Below are 18612 nucleotides of genomic sequence, written 5' to 3' on the forward strand. Positions count from 1 at the left end.
ATAATAGATCACTGACACCCACTCCTCCTCCCCCTCCCCTTTTGTTTAAAAAAGAAACCTACAACCTCCGACTTTATCATAGAATCTTTTTCGGGTGAGCACTCACAGAGACCCAACACACTATATCACCCACCGCACCATCCACTCTACCATCCCCCACCATCCACACCAACATCCACTCTTTCATTCACTCTACAATCTGCTTTACCATCCCCTACCACCCACCCAAGCATCCACCAAAGCATCCACCCTACCATCAACGTTCCAAACCACCCTACCATCCACCGTACCATTAACCATCCAACCCAACCTACCACCCACCCAAACATCCACCCTACCATCCACCCTACCATTCACCCTACCATCCACCCTACCATTCACCTTACCATCCAAATCCACTCTACCATCAACCATCCAATCCACCCTACCATCCACCCTACCATCCACCCTACCATTCACCTTACCATCCACCCTACCATTCATCTTACCATCCACCCTACCATCCACCCTACCATCCACCCTACCATCCACCCTACCGACCACTCCACTCCGCCACCTACAACCCCCCATCCCCATTGATGACCCCCGCCCTATTGTCCACCAACTGACCACACCACTCGAGACACCGATCATTGTCGTCTGCTATGTTTCAATCATTGACTCCCCCCGCCAGGTAAATGACCGGTTCCGTCCACCCCGCCTTCACACCCACCTGTTACACTTGTTCAGCGGCCTCAAGTACCAGTGTTTCGCCATACACACACCGCCAGCGCCGCGACCTACGCCGCTCTGGTTCAAAACCTTCGGAGGGAAAACACAACAACTAAGCCGGGCGGAGAACCGACTTGCCTGCACTTGAGTCTGCGAACGATCGGCCTGTCAATACAGTATAGCAGAGGCGTAGCGAGGGGGGGGCGGGGGGGGACATATGTCCCCGGGCGCCGACCTTAGGGGGGGCGCCAAATTGAAAGTTTGAGGGGGGGGTGCAAATGAAAAGTTCGAGGGGGGGGTGCAAATCGAAAGTTCGAGGGGGGGGTGCAAATGAAAAGTTCGAGGGGGGGGTGCAAATCGAAAGTTCGAGGGGGGGGTGCAAATGAAAAGTTCGAGGGGGGGGTGCAAATCGAAAATTTGCTCCCGAGGGGGGCGCCAAATTGAAAGTATGTCCCCGGGCGCCGGGAAGGGTCGCTACGCCTCTGCAGTATAGAGACCGGTTCAATGCCGGCGATCAAGGCCGATTATGGGTTAGAGATTAAGGAAGCAAATAGTGGAGAACTTGTCACCTTTTTGACAAGTCGTGTCACGTGGTCTCATGTTTGTGGTAGCAATTGGATTCTAAGCAAATCACTCACACAAACACACACAAACACAATAAGTATTTGAGTTCCACTGAAAAGAATTCTGTTTGCTGGTTCGTGTTATTTAGTTCTACGTTCATCTACATAGCGAAGCCTGGGAAATAAGTCACATGAAATAAAGACACGGGACAAAGTCACAGGAAATAAAATTCACGGAAGAAATTGTTTACATAATGTATGCTATAGCTACCGTCTGCTTGCTGGTAATTAGTGTAATTAGTATTAGTGATATTTATTAAACGTTTATGTATACGTATGCTGTTTAGTTGGTTTCTGTATGTTAAGTATTTGGTTTCTGTGAGTGTTTCCTTGTGTGTTAAGTATTAGCTGTATGTATGTGTACGATAATGTGTTAAGTATTTGGTTACTGTATGTGTGTGATGTGTAGTCTATTTCTGAATGTGTGTATATGTGTGTTTGTGTAGTGAGAATACAAAAAACCTTCATTAAACAGAGAAAAAAATAAGGACAACTATATTTCATGATACTTATGTTGTCCCCGGTAAAATGTACACACACAAAAAAAGAAAACCTTGAAAGTAAACGTCTGCACACAATATTTATCCCAATTGGAATTTGAAAAAAAAAAAACTTAATCAAGTCCAGTGAGATTGAAACCCATGAAACTTGATGAAACCCACGAAACCCATGAAACCCATGAAACCCATGAAACTTGATGAAACCCACGAAACCCATGAAACCCATGAAACCCATGAAACTTGATGAAACCCATGAAGCCCACGAAACCCACGAAACCCATGAAACCCATGAAACTTGATGAAACCCATGAAGCCCTTGAAACCCATGAAGCCCACGAAACCCACGAAACCCATGAAACCCATGAAACTTGATGAAACCCATGAAGCCCATGAAACCCATGAAGCCCACGAAACCCATGAAACCCATGAAACATCTAATCAAAACGGGTGTAGGACAAAAGGCCGACATCCAAAAGGCCGACAAGACAAAAGGCCGACACGGACAAAAGGCCGACATGGACAAAAGGCCGACAGCCAAAAGGCCGACAGGACATAAGGCCGACAGGACATAAGGCCGACAGCCATAAGGCAGACAGCCAAAAGGCCGACAGGACATAAGGCCGACAGGACATAAGGCCGACAGCCATAAGGCAGACAGCCAAAAGGCCGACAGGACATAAGGCCGACAGGACATAAGGCCGACAGCCATAAGGCCGACAAGCATAAAAAATACTAATTTCGCAAAATATATGTTACTGCATAGCTGCTATCTTGACAACTATCGAAAAAAGGCATGAAATAAGGTGAAACATTCAAGAGAGGAGACGATGCTAGTTGCTATCCTTATAAGGTGAACCATCGGCTCCAAGCGATTGAAGATTACGGGAGTGTCTTAAACACAAAGAATCAACAACTAAATATTGCGAAATGCGGTCACTACTGTCTTTTATTGCTCCTTCTATGACAACGAGGTGAGACAATCATCAAAGAACCAAGTCACAAGCCGTCGCATCATCGCCCACATGTAACATGGTGGAACGCCAAGAGACAATGCTAGATGCGATCCTTATAAGGTGAACAATGGGGTCCATGCGTCTGGAGAGGACGGGAGTGTACAAAGGATAGCCAGAAAAGTGGTGTCACTACCATATTTTGTAAAGAAATCAAAGAAACCGAATGAAGTAGAACGATCACGTGCCTTTACTGGACTACATGTTAAATACCGACAAACTTTGAATTATATTTTAGTTTCGTCCATTGCGAATTGCGTGAAAGTGAAAAAAGTGTATACTATATTCGTTGGATTCAATAATTCTGTTGTGATTGTGATACAAGTGTGCTGATATTGGTAAGTTTTTTTTGTTTGTTTGTTAAAAAGAAACACTACATTTGATATTAATAAACAAAATACAATTTAGTATGCCTACATGTTGAATAAACACAAAATATGTTATATTTTGAAGGTGAGTCGGGGTAGGTGGGGCAAGTTGACGCATGACGTAAGACAAAATGTAACAAAGTAAATACAGTGCAGTCTAGTCACGAAACTTTTATTAAACTGAAATCAATTGGTAGTGATGCCCTTTACTACATTAGCAACAGCTTATAACATTCCTTGTTAAAATTCTCTGGGGTATTGGTATGAACAGTTACATGTACCTAAGAATATTTATGAGAAACTTAAACAGTCGTATATAATTATATATTTTAGATACAATGGAATGTAAAGTGATTGAGTCACAGAAGGGAAAACAAATGCTTGTTGTTGATGGATTTGTCTTAACAAAAAACAGACAAAGAGGAGACCTCTTTTACTGGGAATGTAGCCAACGCCAGCATTTAGCTGCTCGTGAAACGGCAGATACTCTCTGCAAAGCTCGAGCTAGCACGATTTTCTTAAATGGTTCCCACACATTGAGAAAATGTAGTGCACACAACCATGCACCACAAGCCAGTGACGTCGTCGTTCGTGAAAAATTGACACAGCTAAAGACCATTGCTGCCATTAGTCAAGAATTACCAACTCAAATGGTAGAGGCTTCAACATCTGACATGAGCATGGTAACAAGGGTTGATATGCCATCAAAGCAGGCATTAACAAAGCGAATTAAAAGGACTCAAAATAAAAACCATCCAGTAGAGCCACATACATTAGAAGATGTGGCTATTCCAGATGACCTGAGGTTGACACAGTCAGGAGCTTTGTTTCTGTTAAAGGAAAGCTCCATAAACAATGACAAGTTGCTAATATTTTCTACTGAATCAAACATCCAAAAGCTTGGTGAGGCTATGTATTGGATCATGGATGGTACTTTCAAAACTGCTCCTAATATTTTCCTACAAATCTACTCCATTCATGCCCCAGTAGGTTACGAAAACTGCAGAGTTTTACCGCTTGTCTACATTTTGATGTCTCGAAAAACCGAGGCTATGTATACACGAGCTTTCCAGGACCTCGCAGATATCGCAGAAAAAATGCACATACACTTATCTCCACGGTTTATTGTCACTGACTTTGAAAAAGCTGCAATCAATGCTTGCATTGAATTCCCAACAGCTACAAGTAAAGGGTGTTTTTTTCATTTTAGCCAAAATATATGGCGAAAGCTACAAGCGTTGGGTTTGGCACTTCTTTATGGCCAGGATCCACAGTTCTGCCTGCTGATGCGGCAAATAGCAGCACTTGCATTTCTTCCAAGTGCAGAGATTCCGGAAGCATTTAATGAATTAAAAAACATTTTCCCACCAAACACAGCTGAGTTAGTAAAGTGGTTTGACGAGACCTACGTTTGTGGTCGAGTGAGGTTGTTAAACGCAAGAGAGGTGAGGGTTCCACCACTTTTTCCACCAGAGTTCTGGTCTGTACATGACAATCATGTACATGGGATTCCTAGGACACAAAACACGGTTGAGGGGTGGCACAGGAGGTGGCAGGTAATTGTAGGGAAGGATCACCCTGGAGTATTTTGTTTACTAAACAAACTAAAGCAGGAACAAGGTAGAGTTGAAGTAGAAATAGAGGCTTGGAGAGCCAGCAAAAAAGCGAAAAAAACAATATTTACAGAAAGAGGACAGGATAACAACTGTAATTGCAGAAAGGGGAAACAGAACTACACTTGAATTTTTGCGTGGCGTCGCTTACAATTTGTCATACTAGGCCCTATTTTTTTTCTATTTTGTAATATACCTTTATTATTATGTAACTGGTTTTCAATAAAAATCAAACATGTCTGTAATTGTAGTTTGTTGTTTAATAAAACTTGTCGGCCTTTTGTCTTGTCGGCCTTTTGGATGTCGGCCTTTTGGCTGTCGGCCTTTTGTCTTGTCGGCCTTTTGTCTTGTCGGCCTTTTGGATGTCGGCCTTTTGGAAGTCGGCCTTTTGTCTTGTCGGCCTTTTGTCTTGTCGGCCTTTTGTCCATGTCGGCCTTTTGTCCGTGTCGGCCTTTTGTCCATGTCGGCCTTTTGTCCGGATCCCAATCAAAACAAAATAGCAGAGACACGATGAGCATGAGAAAAAACTGCTTCCAATCAGTGGCGGAACTAGAAAAAAAGGGCCACCCCGCAAAAAAAATTTTTTAGGCCCCCCCCCATATATATATATATATATATATATATATATATATATATATATATATATATATATATATATATATATATATATATATATATATATATTTATTTATTTATTTATTTATTTATTTACATACACAAAATACGAACAGAGTATAGGACACTCATTTCTGGCCTGTTGGGGTTTTGAAAAAAATAAAAAAATTTCAATTAAAACAAATTACTACATTATGTCATGTGTGTAAGTGCATTAGTGTGTTTTGAGAAAATCAGTTTTGTTTTATCCATATAAGATTCATCTGGCCAAAAGAATATAAAACATTAAATCTTTGTAGAAGTAATGGTGTCTCGTGCTATGATTATTTTTATATTTTTTTGTATTTATATTATTAATTTTAAATACATTTCCTTGTTATACAATGTCATTCTTGATGAAAAAATATTTAGTAAGATAAATAATTGCTTTGTGATTCGTTTAGTACAAATCTATTAAAAGGAGCTTATGAGCATCCCAATTTGACTATTTAAAAAAGGGAAATAAGTCATGGAAGTGGTTTGAACGTTTGCTTATCTTTGTTAAGTTTAATTGTAGGATAGAGAGAGGACTTGGCTTTCACAGTGGTTTAAAGGGAAAAAGAATATACAAGTGGGGATGGTGTCTATAGAATAAAGTTAATCAAGCCGCAGCTATGGTAACCGTTTTACAAAACAAACATTAAGTAAAAAATTGCAAGAAAATTAGATTTTTAAAAACTATAATAAAAATTATTAGGGTCGGCCTTGGGCCCCTAAATGGCGTGGGCCCCCCCGCATTGCGGGGTCTGGCGGCACTGTCGTTCCGCCCCTGCTTCCAATCTACGGCAGAAAAAAAAAACATTTTACACAACACGAAACTTGGTATCCAAAATAAATTTAAACAATTCTAAACCTATTTTATGCAATTGTAGGGGGGAAAAAATTCTTGGGACAGCACATATTTTTCTGTGACTTTTTTACCGATAAGTTTTTACTTTAGTGACTTTATTGTGACTTTTTCATTGCAAAAACGGTGAATTTATTTCTGTGACTTTTTTTCTGCTCACATTTTACGTATGTTTTTATTTTTATCGTTACCGAAAACATGTAGAAATTGTTTTGACGATATGAATCTGTGCCGACTGTGTCAGTGCGAACAGTCAGAAAATTGTTGAAATACTTATAATTTTTTTAAATTATTTTTTTTTAAATTGGAAAGCGTTTTAATTTATGTAATGCTTAATTTAATCTGAATGGGTGTATGTAAAAGGTGTATGTTGGTTTCGTGTCTATGATAAATATCTTTGTGTGCTGTGAGCTGAACGTAATTATTTAGAGGTGATGTTGTGTTTGAGAGGGGACGTTGTGATGGAGAGGTGGTGTTGTGATGGAGAGGTGGTGTTGTGTTTGAGAGGTGATGTTGTGTTTGAGAGGTGATGTTGTGTTTGAGAGGTGATGTTGTGATGGAGAGGTGATGTTTTGTTTGAGGGGTGATGTTGTATTGCTTTGATCTCAGAGACGCCTCTGGTCATAACACAGAATCAAATAAAATCCTGGACGTATTTGGTCCGAGCGTAAGTGAAACTGAAGACAGCGAGTCCATCTTTCAATCCCCCCCCCCCCACCCCCCACCTCAACAAGTCATAAACTTTATGGTACCTGTACGATGTGCGGACAAGTGTTTTGTTGTTTGCTCGATGTTTAGCTGGCGGCGATCTCGGGGGGGGGGGGGGGGGGGGGGGGGTTGATTCTCAGGACGGTGAGAGCGAGGAAGGGGGGCACCTGTTTCTGCAAGGTGCTAACCGACAAGACTAGTGATGTAACCGGGTCGGTCCAATTAGCCCCGGCCGCCGACAAATTGGACCCTGCCGCACCGTACTGGCGAGCTGACCAACGGTTATGACATCAGAAAGCGATTTCTCTCCTTGCACGGTAAAGGGCTGGTGTTCCCAGTCCCATATTGTAGGCGCGTTATTTACAACCTATTCATTTATTAGAACAGAATTTCCTTGATTAATTGCAATCAAAGAAGCTCGTTCATCAAATGCAAAGCTATCAAAATGAATAAATTCTGTTATCTAGACTGTATAGAATAGCAAATTTTTAAATATTAATTTACCAGTTTTCGGAGTTTAGTATTAATTTATTTTTTCCGCATGTTTTTTTTTAATATGTTAAAATTGTGACTTGCAGCCCGCATTACGCGTGTTTTTAACCTACCATTCTAAACAAGTGTTGGTTTTTTTGTTGTTGTTGTTGTTTTATATTTCCATGTGCAGATCTCTGGTATGTATGCAGCCTATAGCATATCAAGAATCCACAATACCATAGAAACCGTACCACATTTGGAGACCATAACATAACAGCATAGAACCCATACCAAATTTGGGGACCATAACATAACAGCATAGAACCCGAACCACATTTGGGGACCATAACATAACAACATAGAACCAGTACCACATTTGGGTACCATAACATAACAGCATAGAACCCGTATCATATTTGGGGACCATAACAGCATAGAACCCGTACCATATTTGAGGACCATAATATAACAGCATAGAACCCGTACCACATTTGGGGACCGTACCGTACCACATTTGTGGACCATAACATAACAGAATAGAACCCGTACCACATTTGTGGACCATAACATAACAGAATAGAACCCGTACCACATTTGTGGACCATAACATAACAGAATAGAACCCGTACCACATTTGGGTTCCATAACATAACAGCATAGAACCCGTACCGAATTTGTGGACCATAACATAACACCATAGAACCCGCACCACATTTGGGGATCATAACATATCCAGAATCTTCAATAGCACAGAACCCGTACCATATTTGCGTACTACTCATTCATATTGTCAACTTATCATTTTCCTTAAGCTATCAAAGCCAGTATTCCAGTACCATCCTTCCAGTTCCATGCATTTCCGTTTCGTCTAGAACAATCCACACTTGTGCGCCCGTGGCTCCAAATACAAAGTCCGCTGTATGGTACCTTTATCACAAACAGCTTCATATCTGCCAAGTTGTTCCTCAAAGACTTGTCCCCCATACCCATACGGCATCCTCGGTACCAAGCACCTTCACGTCTGCTAGTGGTTCACCAAATCATCCCTTCCCCACTCCCCTCCCCTCATTCGGCATCACCAACACTAAAGCCTTCACCAAATCTTCCATTCCCCACTCCCCCTCATCCCCTCCCCTCATTCGGCATCCCCAACACTAAAGCCTTCACCAAATCTTCCATTCCCCACTCCCCCTCATTCGGCATCCCCAACACTAAAGCCTACACCAAATCTTCCATTCCCCACTCCCCCTCATCCCCTCCCCTCATTCGGCATCCCCAACACTAAAGCCTTCACCAAATCTTGCATTCCCCACTCCCCCTCCTCCCCTTCCCTTATTCGGCATCCCCAACACTAAAGCCTTTACCAAATCTTCCTTTCCCCACTCCCCCTCATTCGGCATCCCCAACACTAAAGCCTTCACCAAATCTTCCATGCCCCACTCCCCCTCCTCTCCTCCCCTCATTCGGCATCCCCAACACTAAAGCCTTCACCAAATCTTGCATTCCCCACTCCCCCTCCTCCCCTTCCCTTATTCGGCATCCCCAACACTAAAGCCTTTACCAAATCTTCCTTTCCCCACTCCCCCTCATTCGGCATCCCCAACACTAAAGCCTTCACCAAATCTTCCATTCCCCACTCCCCCTCATCCCCTCCCCTCATTCGGCATCCCCAACACTAAAGCCTTCACCAAATCTTCCATTCCCCACTCCCCCTCATTCGGCATCCCCAACACTAAAGCCTACACCAAATCTTCCATTCCCCACTCCCCCTCATCCCCTCCCCTCATTCGGCATCCCCAACACTAAAGCCTTCACCAAATCTTGCATTCCCCACTCCCCCTCCTCCCCTTCCCTTATTCGGCATCCCCAACACTAAAGCCTTTACCAAATCTTCCTTTCCCCACTCCCCCTCATTCGGCATCCCCAACACTAAAGCCTTCACCAAATCTTCCATGCCCCACTCCCCCTCCTCTCCTCCCCTCATTCGGCATCCCCAACACTAAAGCCTTCACCAAATCTTGCATTCCCCACTCCCCCTCCTCCCCTTCCCTTATTCGGCATCCCCAACACTAAAGCCTTTACCAAATCTTCCTTTCCCCACTCCCCCTCATTCGGCATCCCCAACACTAAAGCCTTCACCAAATCTTCCACTCCCCACTCCCCCTCCTCCCCTCCCCTAGCACCTCCAGCCTTCACGTCTGCTGGGGGACCCTCGTCTAACACCTGTAACAGGTCCAATAAAACTTTTTGCCGACCGACCCCTACCCCGGGGGAGAGGGGAAAACACACGGCCCTGTTGGATAAGATGGCGCTGGTCTCGTCATGTGACGTCATAGGCGACTGGAGCTAATCGTCTGCTCTCGACAGTTTTTACGCCATTTTACGAGCAGAGATTTGCTGATCTATTGAGGTGGGTGGTGTATGTGGGGGTGGGGGAGATGGGGGTGATGATGGAGATGGTACGAATTATTTTATCAGTTTCGGCGCCCAATCGTCTAAATGGGGGGAAGGGGGGGGGGTATTTATCAAGGTTGAAGCAATTCGATATTTTATGGCGATGATTATAAGATAGGTTTTCTATGTACAGGCATGAAGGTAACTCGCCCCCTTTTAGAAACCCATTAAAGTCCTGTGTCACTCTCTGATGTAAGACCACAGTTGAAGGACATTTTTTTTTAATGGCCTTTCTTGTTTGTTTGTTTTTTATATCCAACAGTAGTTTCAGTTTTTGTGAATTTTTTTTTTAAATGCTTCAACAATCCAAATTAATTGATCAATTATTTAAAATTATTTTATCTGTTTATTTATAATAATAATTTTTGCTAATAGTAGGACAGGTAAAAAAAAATTGTAATTAGGATTAACGATTTTAAAATTTGTATCTGGGATATAAAAAAACAAGAAATCTATAAATAGCATTTTTTTTCACACAACGCAGCATACTTCAACTGCCGTCGCAAACTGAAAACAAAAACATGAGTAGGACACAAGACATAAGATAAGACAATGTATGCAAACAGAAAACACCAAGATTTGAAAATTAGTAGAGAAAAATCCTCCGAAAAATATGTGGACGGCATATTGAAAACTATGGAGTATACGGACCAACCGTAAACTATAGGTACAAATACGAAGACCATTCAATATGGGAAGGAATTTTTTTTTTTAAAGTGAGACTGGTTAAATCATCCGCACAAAATACCACAGAGGGGTGGGAAAAGGGTGAACGGAAAAAAGTCACAGGAAAAAAAAACAAAAAAAGTCACAGTTTTTGCTAAGAAAAAAAGTCACAAAAAAAGCCACAATGGAAAAATTTTATCGGAAAAAAAAGTCACAGAAATAAAGTCTATCACTAAAACCCCAAAGGGAGAGAAACTGCGGCAACTTGGTGTCCCGACATGGAAGTAGACAGCAGACAAGTCTGAGTGGGAGAAGGTGGTGTAGTAGACCAAAGCCCTCCATATACTATAGAGTGACCCTTACCCGAGCGGTTAAAGGAAAAAAAAACACAGGGGAAAAAAAACACAAAAAAGTAACAAAGGAAAATTTTTATCGGGGAAAAAAGTCTTTATTTTTCCATCATTGGTGACGTTAGTCTGAATTTTTTTTTTTTTTTTTTACAGTTTTGGCGACTCTTTTTTCCAGTGACTATTTTCTTGATCACACGATCAACGACGCCAAACCTAACAATTTCCACCAAGATTTCAGCAACGATGGTACACATTTAACTAATCGTATGTTGCTTTGCACTTTCTGAAAACAAAAGTATTAGCAAATTCCATGCATATACACATTCGCGTTTTTTTCTTTGACTTTTTTTTACTAGCAAAATCTGGGACTTTCTTCTGTACTGTTTTTTTTTTCAGATTTTTTTTCCTGTGATTTTTTCCGTCCATAGTAGGGACATCTAATAAAGAAACACTGAATATATTTTTTAAACGTGTTGAATAGGCTACGACAGGAAGTTACATCTCGCAGTGAATGAGTGATCACTCCGCTACTGGTCAGAAAACGTGCTAACGAAACTCTCCATCCCCAGGGCCGGGCAGCAATGTTCCCTCTAAGGACCAAGAGTGTGTGTGCAAAAAATATGTAGTGTGCGCGGTGCTAAAAATGACTTGGGCGAGTTAATATATATTTTTATTCTTGCAATTAAGCATAATAATGAAGGCATGAATTTTGATAAATTAATAGTATAATGTGTGTGACTAATGAAACGTATGCAATTAAATGGAGACACGAATACCATCAAAATAAAAAAAACTTATAAAAACTTTCAGAGTTATACTTAGACAACAAGTTATATGGTCGACTTACTATGTTAAAGTAAGACAGTCATATGGTAATAATGCTAATACCATAACGGTAATACAAACACAATAGTTTAACATATGCAACATTTAATAAAGCTGACTTAAAAACAAATATTAGCTAACCTTTCAGGGGCATTTATTGCAATTTCTCGCGTCTAACCTTGCATTGCTTCCACACCTTATATGCTTTGTTTAAATCCACATCCTCTCCAGCATTTAGATATAATTTAATTTGCTTTAGATTCTCCAAATGTGTGGCTTCAAGTATATTTCGTGCTTGCACTTTTATTATGTTAATAAGGCTAAAACCTTGTTCGTAATCAGCACTGCATGCTTGGAAGGTACAATAATGTCACTTAACTTTGCCAGTGAGCTAAATTGTTCTTTGTTTTGACAAATCTTGCATATTCAGACATATAATTTACAGACAGAGATCTGAGTTTTTCACTTTATCGAAATTTGAAGTCGTTGTATTGGGTGGTAATTAACTGATCATTTGTTGTACATAACCCGTCTTTGTACTTTACGCACAGTTCTTTGATATCTTTGACGCCAAACTCAAATGCACATTTTTTTAAACCTGTAGAATAAAAAAGATGACCAAAACTGCAATTCATCTCCTGGAAACCAAACATTTAAATGGTCGCAGACTGATTGTATGTACTGTGTGGTTTGCCTTGTGTCGATTCTTTCGTTTAACTCACACTTTTCTTGGCTTTAATGTTCAGTGTAGTAATGCGTTACGGCTGTCTCCAGAGCTAAGGCATCACTTACAGCAGGCTGAGTTATTCCACTAACAACGGTTTTGTAGAATACAGAATTGACTGGACGAAATTTAAAATAAATGATTAGCATTTTATGTACTGTTATGCCATCTACTATAAGCGTGTGGAATGATGCTGCTCGAAGTTCTGTCAGTATGTTCTTTACAACAACATCGTTGATTACTTGAACAAACTCAAAGGCGTACTTTTTACTTCGCCAACTGTCTGGTATAGAAACATACTTCCCCATGTGGCTATGAATCAGTTGTATCGACAGCATCGAGGCGTTCATCCTTATGGTAAGAAGAACATTATCCGTTAGGATTCGAACTTGATCCTCGTTTGACCGCTGGCGCTCGTTTTGCTCAATTAGTTTTCCTCGCTCAATGTACGAAATCGCAACATTTCCTACATAAACACGAGACAATAAATGACGTTTTCAGTAGTCAAGCGCCCATGATTCCCAGAGCTTTCCTGTGACCAATTCGTTGCTCTTGTTGGTTTTGTTACAAGTAGTAGAAGCACAGAACTTACACTTGTCCAATCTCATCTGAGTATTCTAAGGTGCTTTCTAATTCAACCGAAACATTCTTTGATCTGGCGTATCGGTTGTTACTTTAACTTTGAGCCATTCCAGTTTAAACGAATCTATCGCTTTTTTGTGTGCCACGTTGTTGTACTGCTTTTTACACACACTTTTTCCTCAACATTTTCAAATAGCACACAGTAGTGGACATTTATTCCTGATTTACCTAAGCAGTGTGTGCATACTAAAACATTTCGATCCACATGCACGTAATAATCCCAAGAATCAGATATATAATATATAAATCTTTAAACCAAACAGAGCAAAAACATCCACCTTAAGTAACGTAAAACTTGCATCTGACTTTGCTTAATCGTCAAAGTTTCAAGATGAGGTGGAGGGGGAGAGGGGCGGGGTCAAGCGACGATTTAAAAAACTTGCAGGGTCAGCTTCAATTCACAATACAATGCAGGTATTAGATGTCAGCTCCGGTCAGTTTTCAGGGTAAACCATTATATCAAGCAATGGGAGTGTCACACAGCCCCGCTCAGGTGAGAGTTAAGTCATAAACTAGACTTGTGCTATGACAACCGAGGTCACCCCCTCCCCCCCCCCCCCCCCCCCCCCCCCGTCAGTGATAACCGTAGTTTCTGTTTATACCCCAAAACACAAAGACTGTTCGTTTAACAAAACAGGTACTAAAAATGTCGCTTCAAACCACTGGCCACATTTTTTTTAGTGAATCAGGCTCGCCCGACGTTTTGATAATCTGTGCGCGGGGTCAGAAAATGTCTGCGCGGCACATTTGAAAGTACTGCGCGGCCGCGCAGCCGCGCAGCTTAGAGGGAACACTGCCGGGCAGATGGTGACAGGGCACCAAGGCTACGCCGGACAGGGTGAGACAGTAAATGCCAGACGACAGAACATCACAATCAAGCACGTGTCAATGTCGGCGAACTAGCTCGACTAAACGTTTATGTTTTTATGGAAATGAATCTAAATTATGACCACACTGACCCGTTTTCTGATTGGATGGTATAAATAGCCGCCATATGAAATAAAGATCATCACCATGAAAGTCGAAAAGAAACGGAACAGTCCGGCTCAGAACGGAGCTTCAAATGGGCAACTGTCTAGTCTAGTGTTAGTTCAGCTCGTTAAAGTAATCAATATTGATTGACCATCGAAAAGGTAAGTACCCAACTTCTCATCAATTATGGAATTAATTGTTCATGTGATTGAGTTTTTAGCTCCTCCCACTGCATAATATAATTTAAAAGTTTCATTATGTTTTTAACTTTTTTAAAATTATTTTATTCGTCGACATTTTTTATGATTTAACAAGATTGAGTCTTTTTACTTTCTCGTATATACGTAGTATAGAGAAAGTATTGTAATCGTATCACTGATACGGAAAAACATAATTTTGCTATCTTGTCCGTATGTCTGTGTGTGTGTCTGTGTGTGTGTCTGTCCGTGTGTAAACACGATAACTTGAGTACCGTTACAGCTAGGTTGATGAAATTTCATATATAAGTATTTTATCAAAATCGTAGATCCGTATCAACTTTTGAGCGATTTCCGATAACCGGAAGTGGTACTTTTCCTACTTTGAATGTTTTAAAAGCCTATAACTTGAGTACTATTTCAGATAGATAAATGAAATTTCACATGTAAGTAAAAGATCTAATTCTCTACCTTCTGTTAAATTTTGAGTAATTTCCGTTGACTGGAAGTAGTAATTTACGCTACTTCCGATTTCTCAAAAAACTAATGTAAATTTTTAAAGTACTAATAATATTGCGCACTATTATACGCGTTTTTTTTCGGCGTTTGCTTGGTGCGCAATGTTTTTTTTATGAGATTCTATTCTATTTTTAAAAGTTTAAGTATTTAAAATGGATTAAAAATCATAACTATATCCCCAGTTACCATCCCCTGTTGTTTTATATAAGAATATTCGAGAAAGTTTAGGGGAGATCACTACCGGTTTATTTAAAAAAAATGTTACTTTCTATTTAAATTATAATACAAAAAATAATAATTTTGAAGCACCATCCGGCGAATCATGTGTGCTTTGAGGCTATCAAGCCTGAATAAAAAGACAGCCGAGTTCTAACCAAACAAAAATCACGACACGAATCTACCGCTTGTCGAGCGACCAGTCCGTCTAGACACCCGTCTGTCTCCACGTCACGTCCGTCTGGTCATCATCACACCTGCCGTCACGCTTCGCTGCACTCGGTCACAACAACACAAATATTTTTCAAACAGTTTGCTGTGTGTGAATATTTGCTAAAAGTTGTCGTCGACGGCTGGGTTCGTACAAATTAACCAAAGAATTAAGATATGCAGCTGTTTTGAAATAATTTAAAACGGAGTGGTCTAGCGGTAGAGAGCTGGACTACTAACCCGTAAGTTTCGAGTTCGAATCCGGGTTCAAGTCAGTAGACCGTCCCTGAGTCCACCCAACTCTGATGGGTACCTAACGCACGTTAGGGAAAACAAATTACAACATGCTGTACAGTAACAAAATTTACCTACCAGTGATAGATTAATAATTTTAAAAAATAATTTAAATGATTTATTTCTTTATTTAAAAAGAAAGTACAACCAACAACGACATTAGACTTAATAGACACATCTGAGAAGTGGAGACTTGTACACAGTATGTGGATTTATGTTCTTGTACATTTTCTGGGAGAATGCGGTTTCTAAATCTACCGAACAAAAGAACGAAAGGAAAATATACTCGAAACTAACATTTTCATTTTCGAATTTATATTTTTAAAAATCTGATACCCCTAAACTGAAAGACTGAAATCTAAGTTCAAAATTACTTGTAAAACATTTTCAAAATTCTAAACAAAATGTAAAAATTAAAAACAAAACCTCTAAATCTAAAAAAAAGACAAAAAACAAACGCTTTCCTTTATAGTTATTAAAATAGTAGTATATTAAATTATTATTATATATTTAAAGAAAATCTTTTAATTTCTCCTTTTTCGCTTGTTACTAAAACGTTTTTATGCCTTTTTAAAATTAATTTGTTTAATTAGCATCATCACATGGAACCAAATAATAAAATACACAGAACAAATCTAAAACAAATCAAAACAAAACGTGAGGCTCAAACTTCAAATCTCAAAGCCAAACACTGTATTTCGTTTTTCAAATTTAAATACTAAAAACTATAAATAAGATTCGCATACAGTGTGTGCATAATAATAAAACATTACAAAGACAGTGAATAGAAATTAAATATTTTATAATTGAAAAGAAAATAACAAATTTAAAAATAAGAAAAGGGATTTTTTTTTAAAAAACAATACTCAAGAAATGAAAAGTTTTTGTTAACAATGATAATTTTTTGAAAATTAATTTTTGTAAATAGCATCATCACACGGCACCGAATGATGGATTATTTGGAACAAAGAAATCATTTTCACAGAGAAGTTTTTGAAGATTAATTTTAAATTAAAATGTAGCGGCTCATCTGTTAAATGAGATTCTCATTCGAGCGGATAGACCATTGGCGATGTTTGATATCATTTACCGAGGCCCAATGTTGTACTATCTGATAAGCTATGGATGCCAGTTAATCTCTCCCCGTACTAAACTTTTACCTTGTCGCCGTGTAAACATCCCAGTTACAATAGACAGGGGGATCCAGCGAAACACATACTGAACCAGCAACTAGTGAAACACGATATCGCTATCTAAACAGATTAACGGCGGCTTAATAGTGTTTTCAAACAATATAGGCGGGAGACTAAAATAGCATTACGGTGTGCAGAAAGGTGGTGAAATGAACATTCAAGTGTTGAAATGAATTTTAAAAAGTAATGAGATTGACAAAAGTGCTGAAATGAAGAAAGGAAGTGCCGAAATTGACAAAAATGCTGAAATATACAAAACATTGATGAGACAAGCAAAAAAAGTACTCCGCGTCTTTTAAAAAGTGCTGACATTGACAAAAGTGCTGAAATAATGGGATTGACAAAAGTGCTGAAGTGTACAAAAAATTGTTAACGAACAAACAAAAATTCTCGCACTTTTTTAACGGATACATTTACGTGAAGGTAAGGATATGGTATAATAAAACTTGCACACCGATAATTTAAGCAAGTTAACGCCATTTTTTTACTTCACATATTCTATAAATAAAATGTGATCCTTTTGACCCACCGTCCCCTACATCACTTTAACAATTTCAAAAACTACCATCGCCTATATTATTTAACAAATGAAGCAACCACCGCATCTACCACACCATTGGTGACACCATCCACCATCCAACCTGCCCCGCAGCACAATGAAATTACAAAAAGTTTATCTGGAATTATTTTAATTTCATAGCCGTCCATACTGTCACAGAGTATATTTAAAATAATGACATGTATACCAAGAGTTCACTTTTGTCTGTGGGAAATATTTTAATTAAGGTCTAGAACTAAAGCGGTATGTTTAGCGGGCAGTGCGTCCCCAAAATTTACAATGTATTTAGATGTAGATTTAGCACAGAGAGAAATAGAACTGAGCCTGCTTTGTGCACAGTCGCGTGTTTCGAATCTAAAAATATGGAACATACATTTTATAATGTTATCAAAAACACAATCCCGCCCTGTGTAAAACACTATAGCAAATTTTATACCGTGTTTATGTTACGAATAGACAGTAAATTGCCTCTATATGAATACACTGAATCTAAACATAATATGGGTACAAATGTGTGATTTTAGTGTTTGATTTAATATTAGTAATTCAATTGCAAACACTTAACATTAGAAGTTTGTTATCTAAATGTAGTCACAAGTCTATAACATAAACGGTCACAGGATTCATGTTTTACAATACAAAAATCCAATCCGCATCATAACAATCTAAAGTGCAGATGATCAAAGATGATCAATCGTACACCATATTCAACGAGTGCTTTGACTCTTTGTTCGACTTTAAAAGCTGTCCCCTTATTCCTTTCCTAAAATGCATTATAAATATAATTAGGGATTCGAAATGTTTTAGTTTGTAGCTATCAGAGTGTACGACCCTAACTGCGACGGACTTTAAACAAATCTTACTGTCCATATTTTAGTAAAAAACCACCGAATATTTAACACACTTCTGATTGTGTTAAAATTACGTATCAAGTTGATAAAATAGTGTTTCAAATTATTTTTAATGGAATTCTAAATAAATAATATTTATTTTATATTTTTTTTAGAAATAATCTTTAATTAAGGCTTTATATAAATAATCTCAATACAAAACTAAAAATGTATAGTTGTATATGAAAAATAATCGAAAATTAATATTTTATGTTTTTATCCCTATACATAAGTAATGAAAAAAAAGCAATTGTTTTAGATGTAAATAAATTGTAAAGTTCAATATTGAACCTACACTATCGCGGTAACATTTGAGATGGCATACGATGAGCTGAATTCTATAAAGGGGAGTTGAAATATTTTAGAGAATTTTCCACCGTCTTATTAAAACAC

The 18612-nt window shown here is 39.2% G+C and overlaps 2 protein-coding genes across 2 annotated transcripts in view; both read left to right on the top strand.

The window, feature by feature from the left end:
- Nucleotides 1–3008: 3008 nt before the first annotated feature.
- On the top strand, nucleotides 3009–4954 carry LOC131955549 (uncharacterized). Its single transcript, XM_059319706.1, has 2 exons — nucleotides 3009–3182; nucleotides 3546–4954. Exon 2 carries the CDS (start codon nucleotides 3551–3553, stop codon nucleotides 4952–4954), a length of 1404 nt encoding a protein of 467 aa, XP_059175689.1. The 5' UTR covers nucleotides 3009–3182; nucleotides 3546–3550.
- Nucleotides 4955–14204: 9250 nt separating this feature from the next.
- LOC131955558 (WD repeat-containing protein 3) overlaps nucleotides 14205–18612 on the top strand; it is a 30888-nt gene continuing 26480 nt past the window's right edge. The window contains exon 1 of the mRNA XM_059319717.1: nucleotides 14205–14302. The gene's annotated coding sequence lies outside the window, so the exon portion shown is untranslated. The remainder of the gene's footprint in view (nucleotides 14303–18612) is intronic.

The sequence above is a fragment of the Physella acuta genome, unplaced genomic scaffold (genome assembly GCF_028476545.2).
Source record: "Physella acuta isolate Inbredline_101_S28 unplaced genomic scaffold, ASM2847654v3 ptg001078l, whole genome shotgun sequence".
Lineage (NCBI taxonomy): Eukaryota > Metazoa > Mollusca > Gastropoda > Physidae > Physella > Physella acuta.

What these genes read in the sequence shown, in the direction of transcription:
- LOC131955549 (XM_059319706.1), top strand. Translation starts at nt 3,551, where the DNA reads ATGGAATGTAAAGTGATTGAGTCACAGAAGGGAAAACAAATGCTTGTT.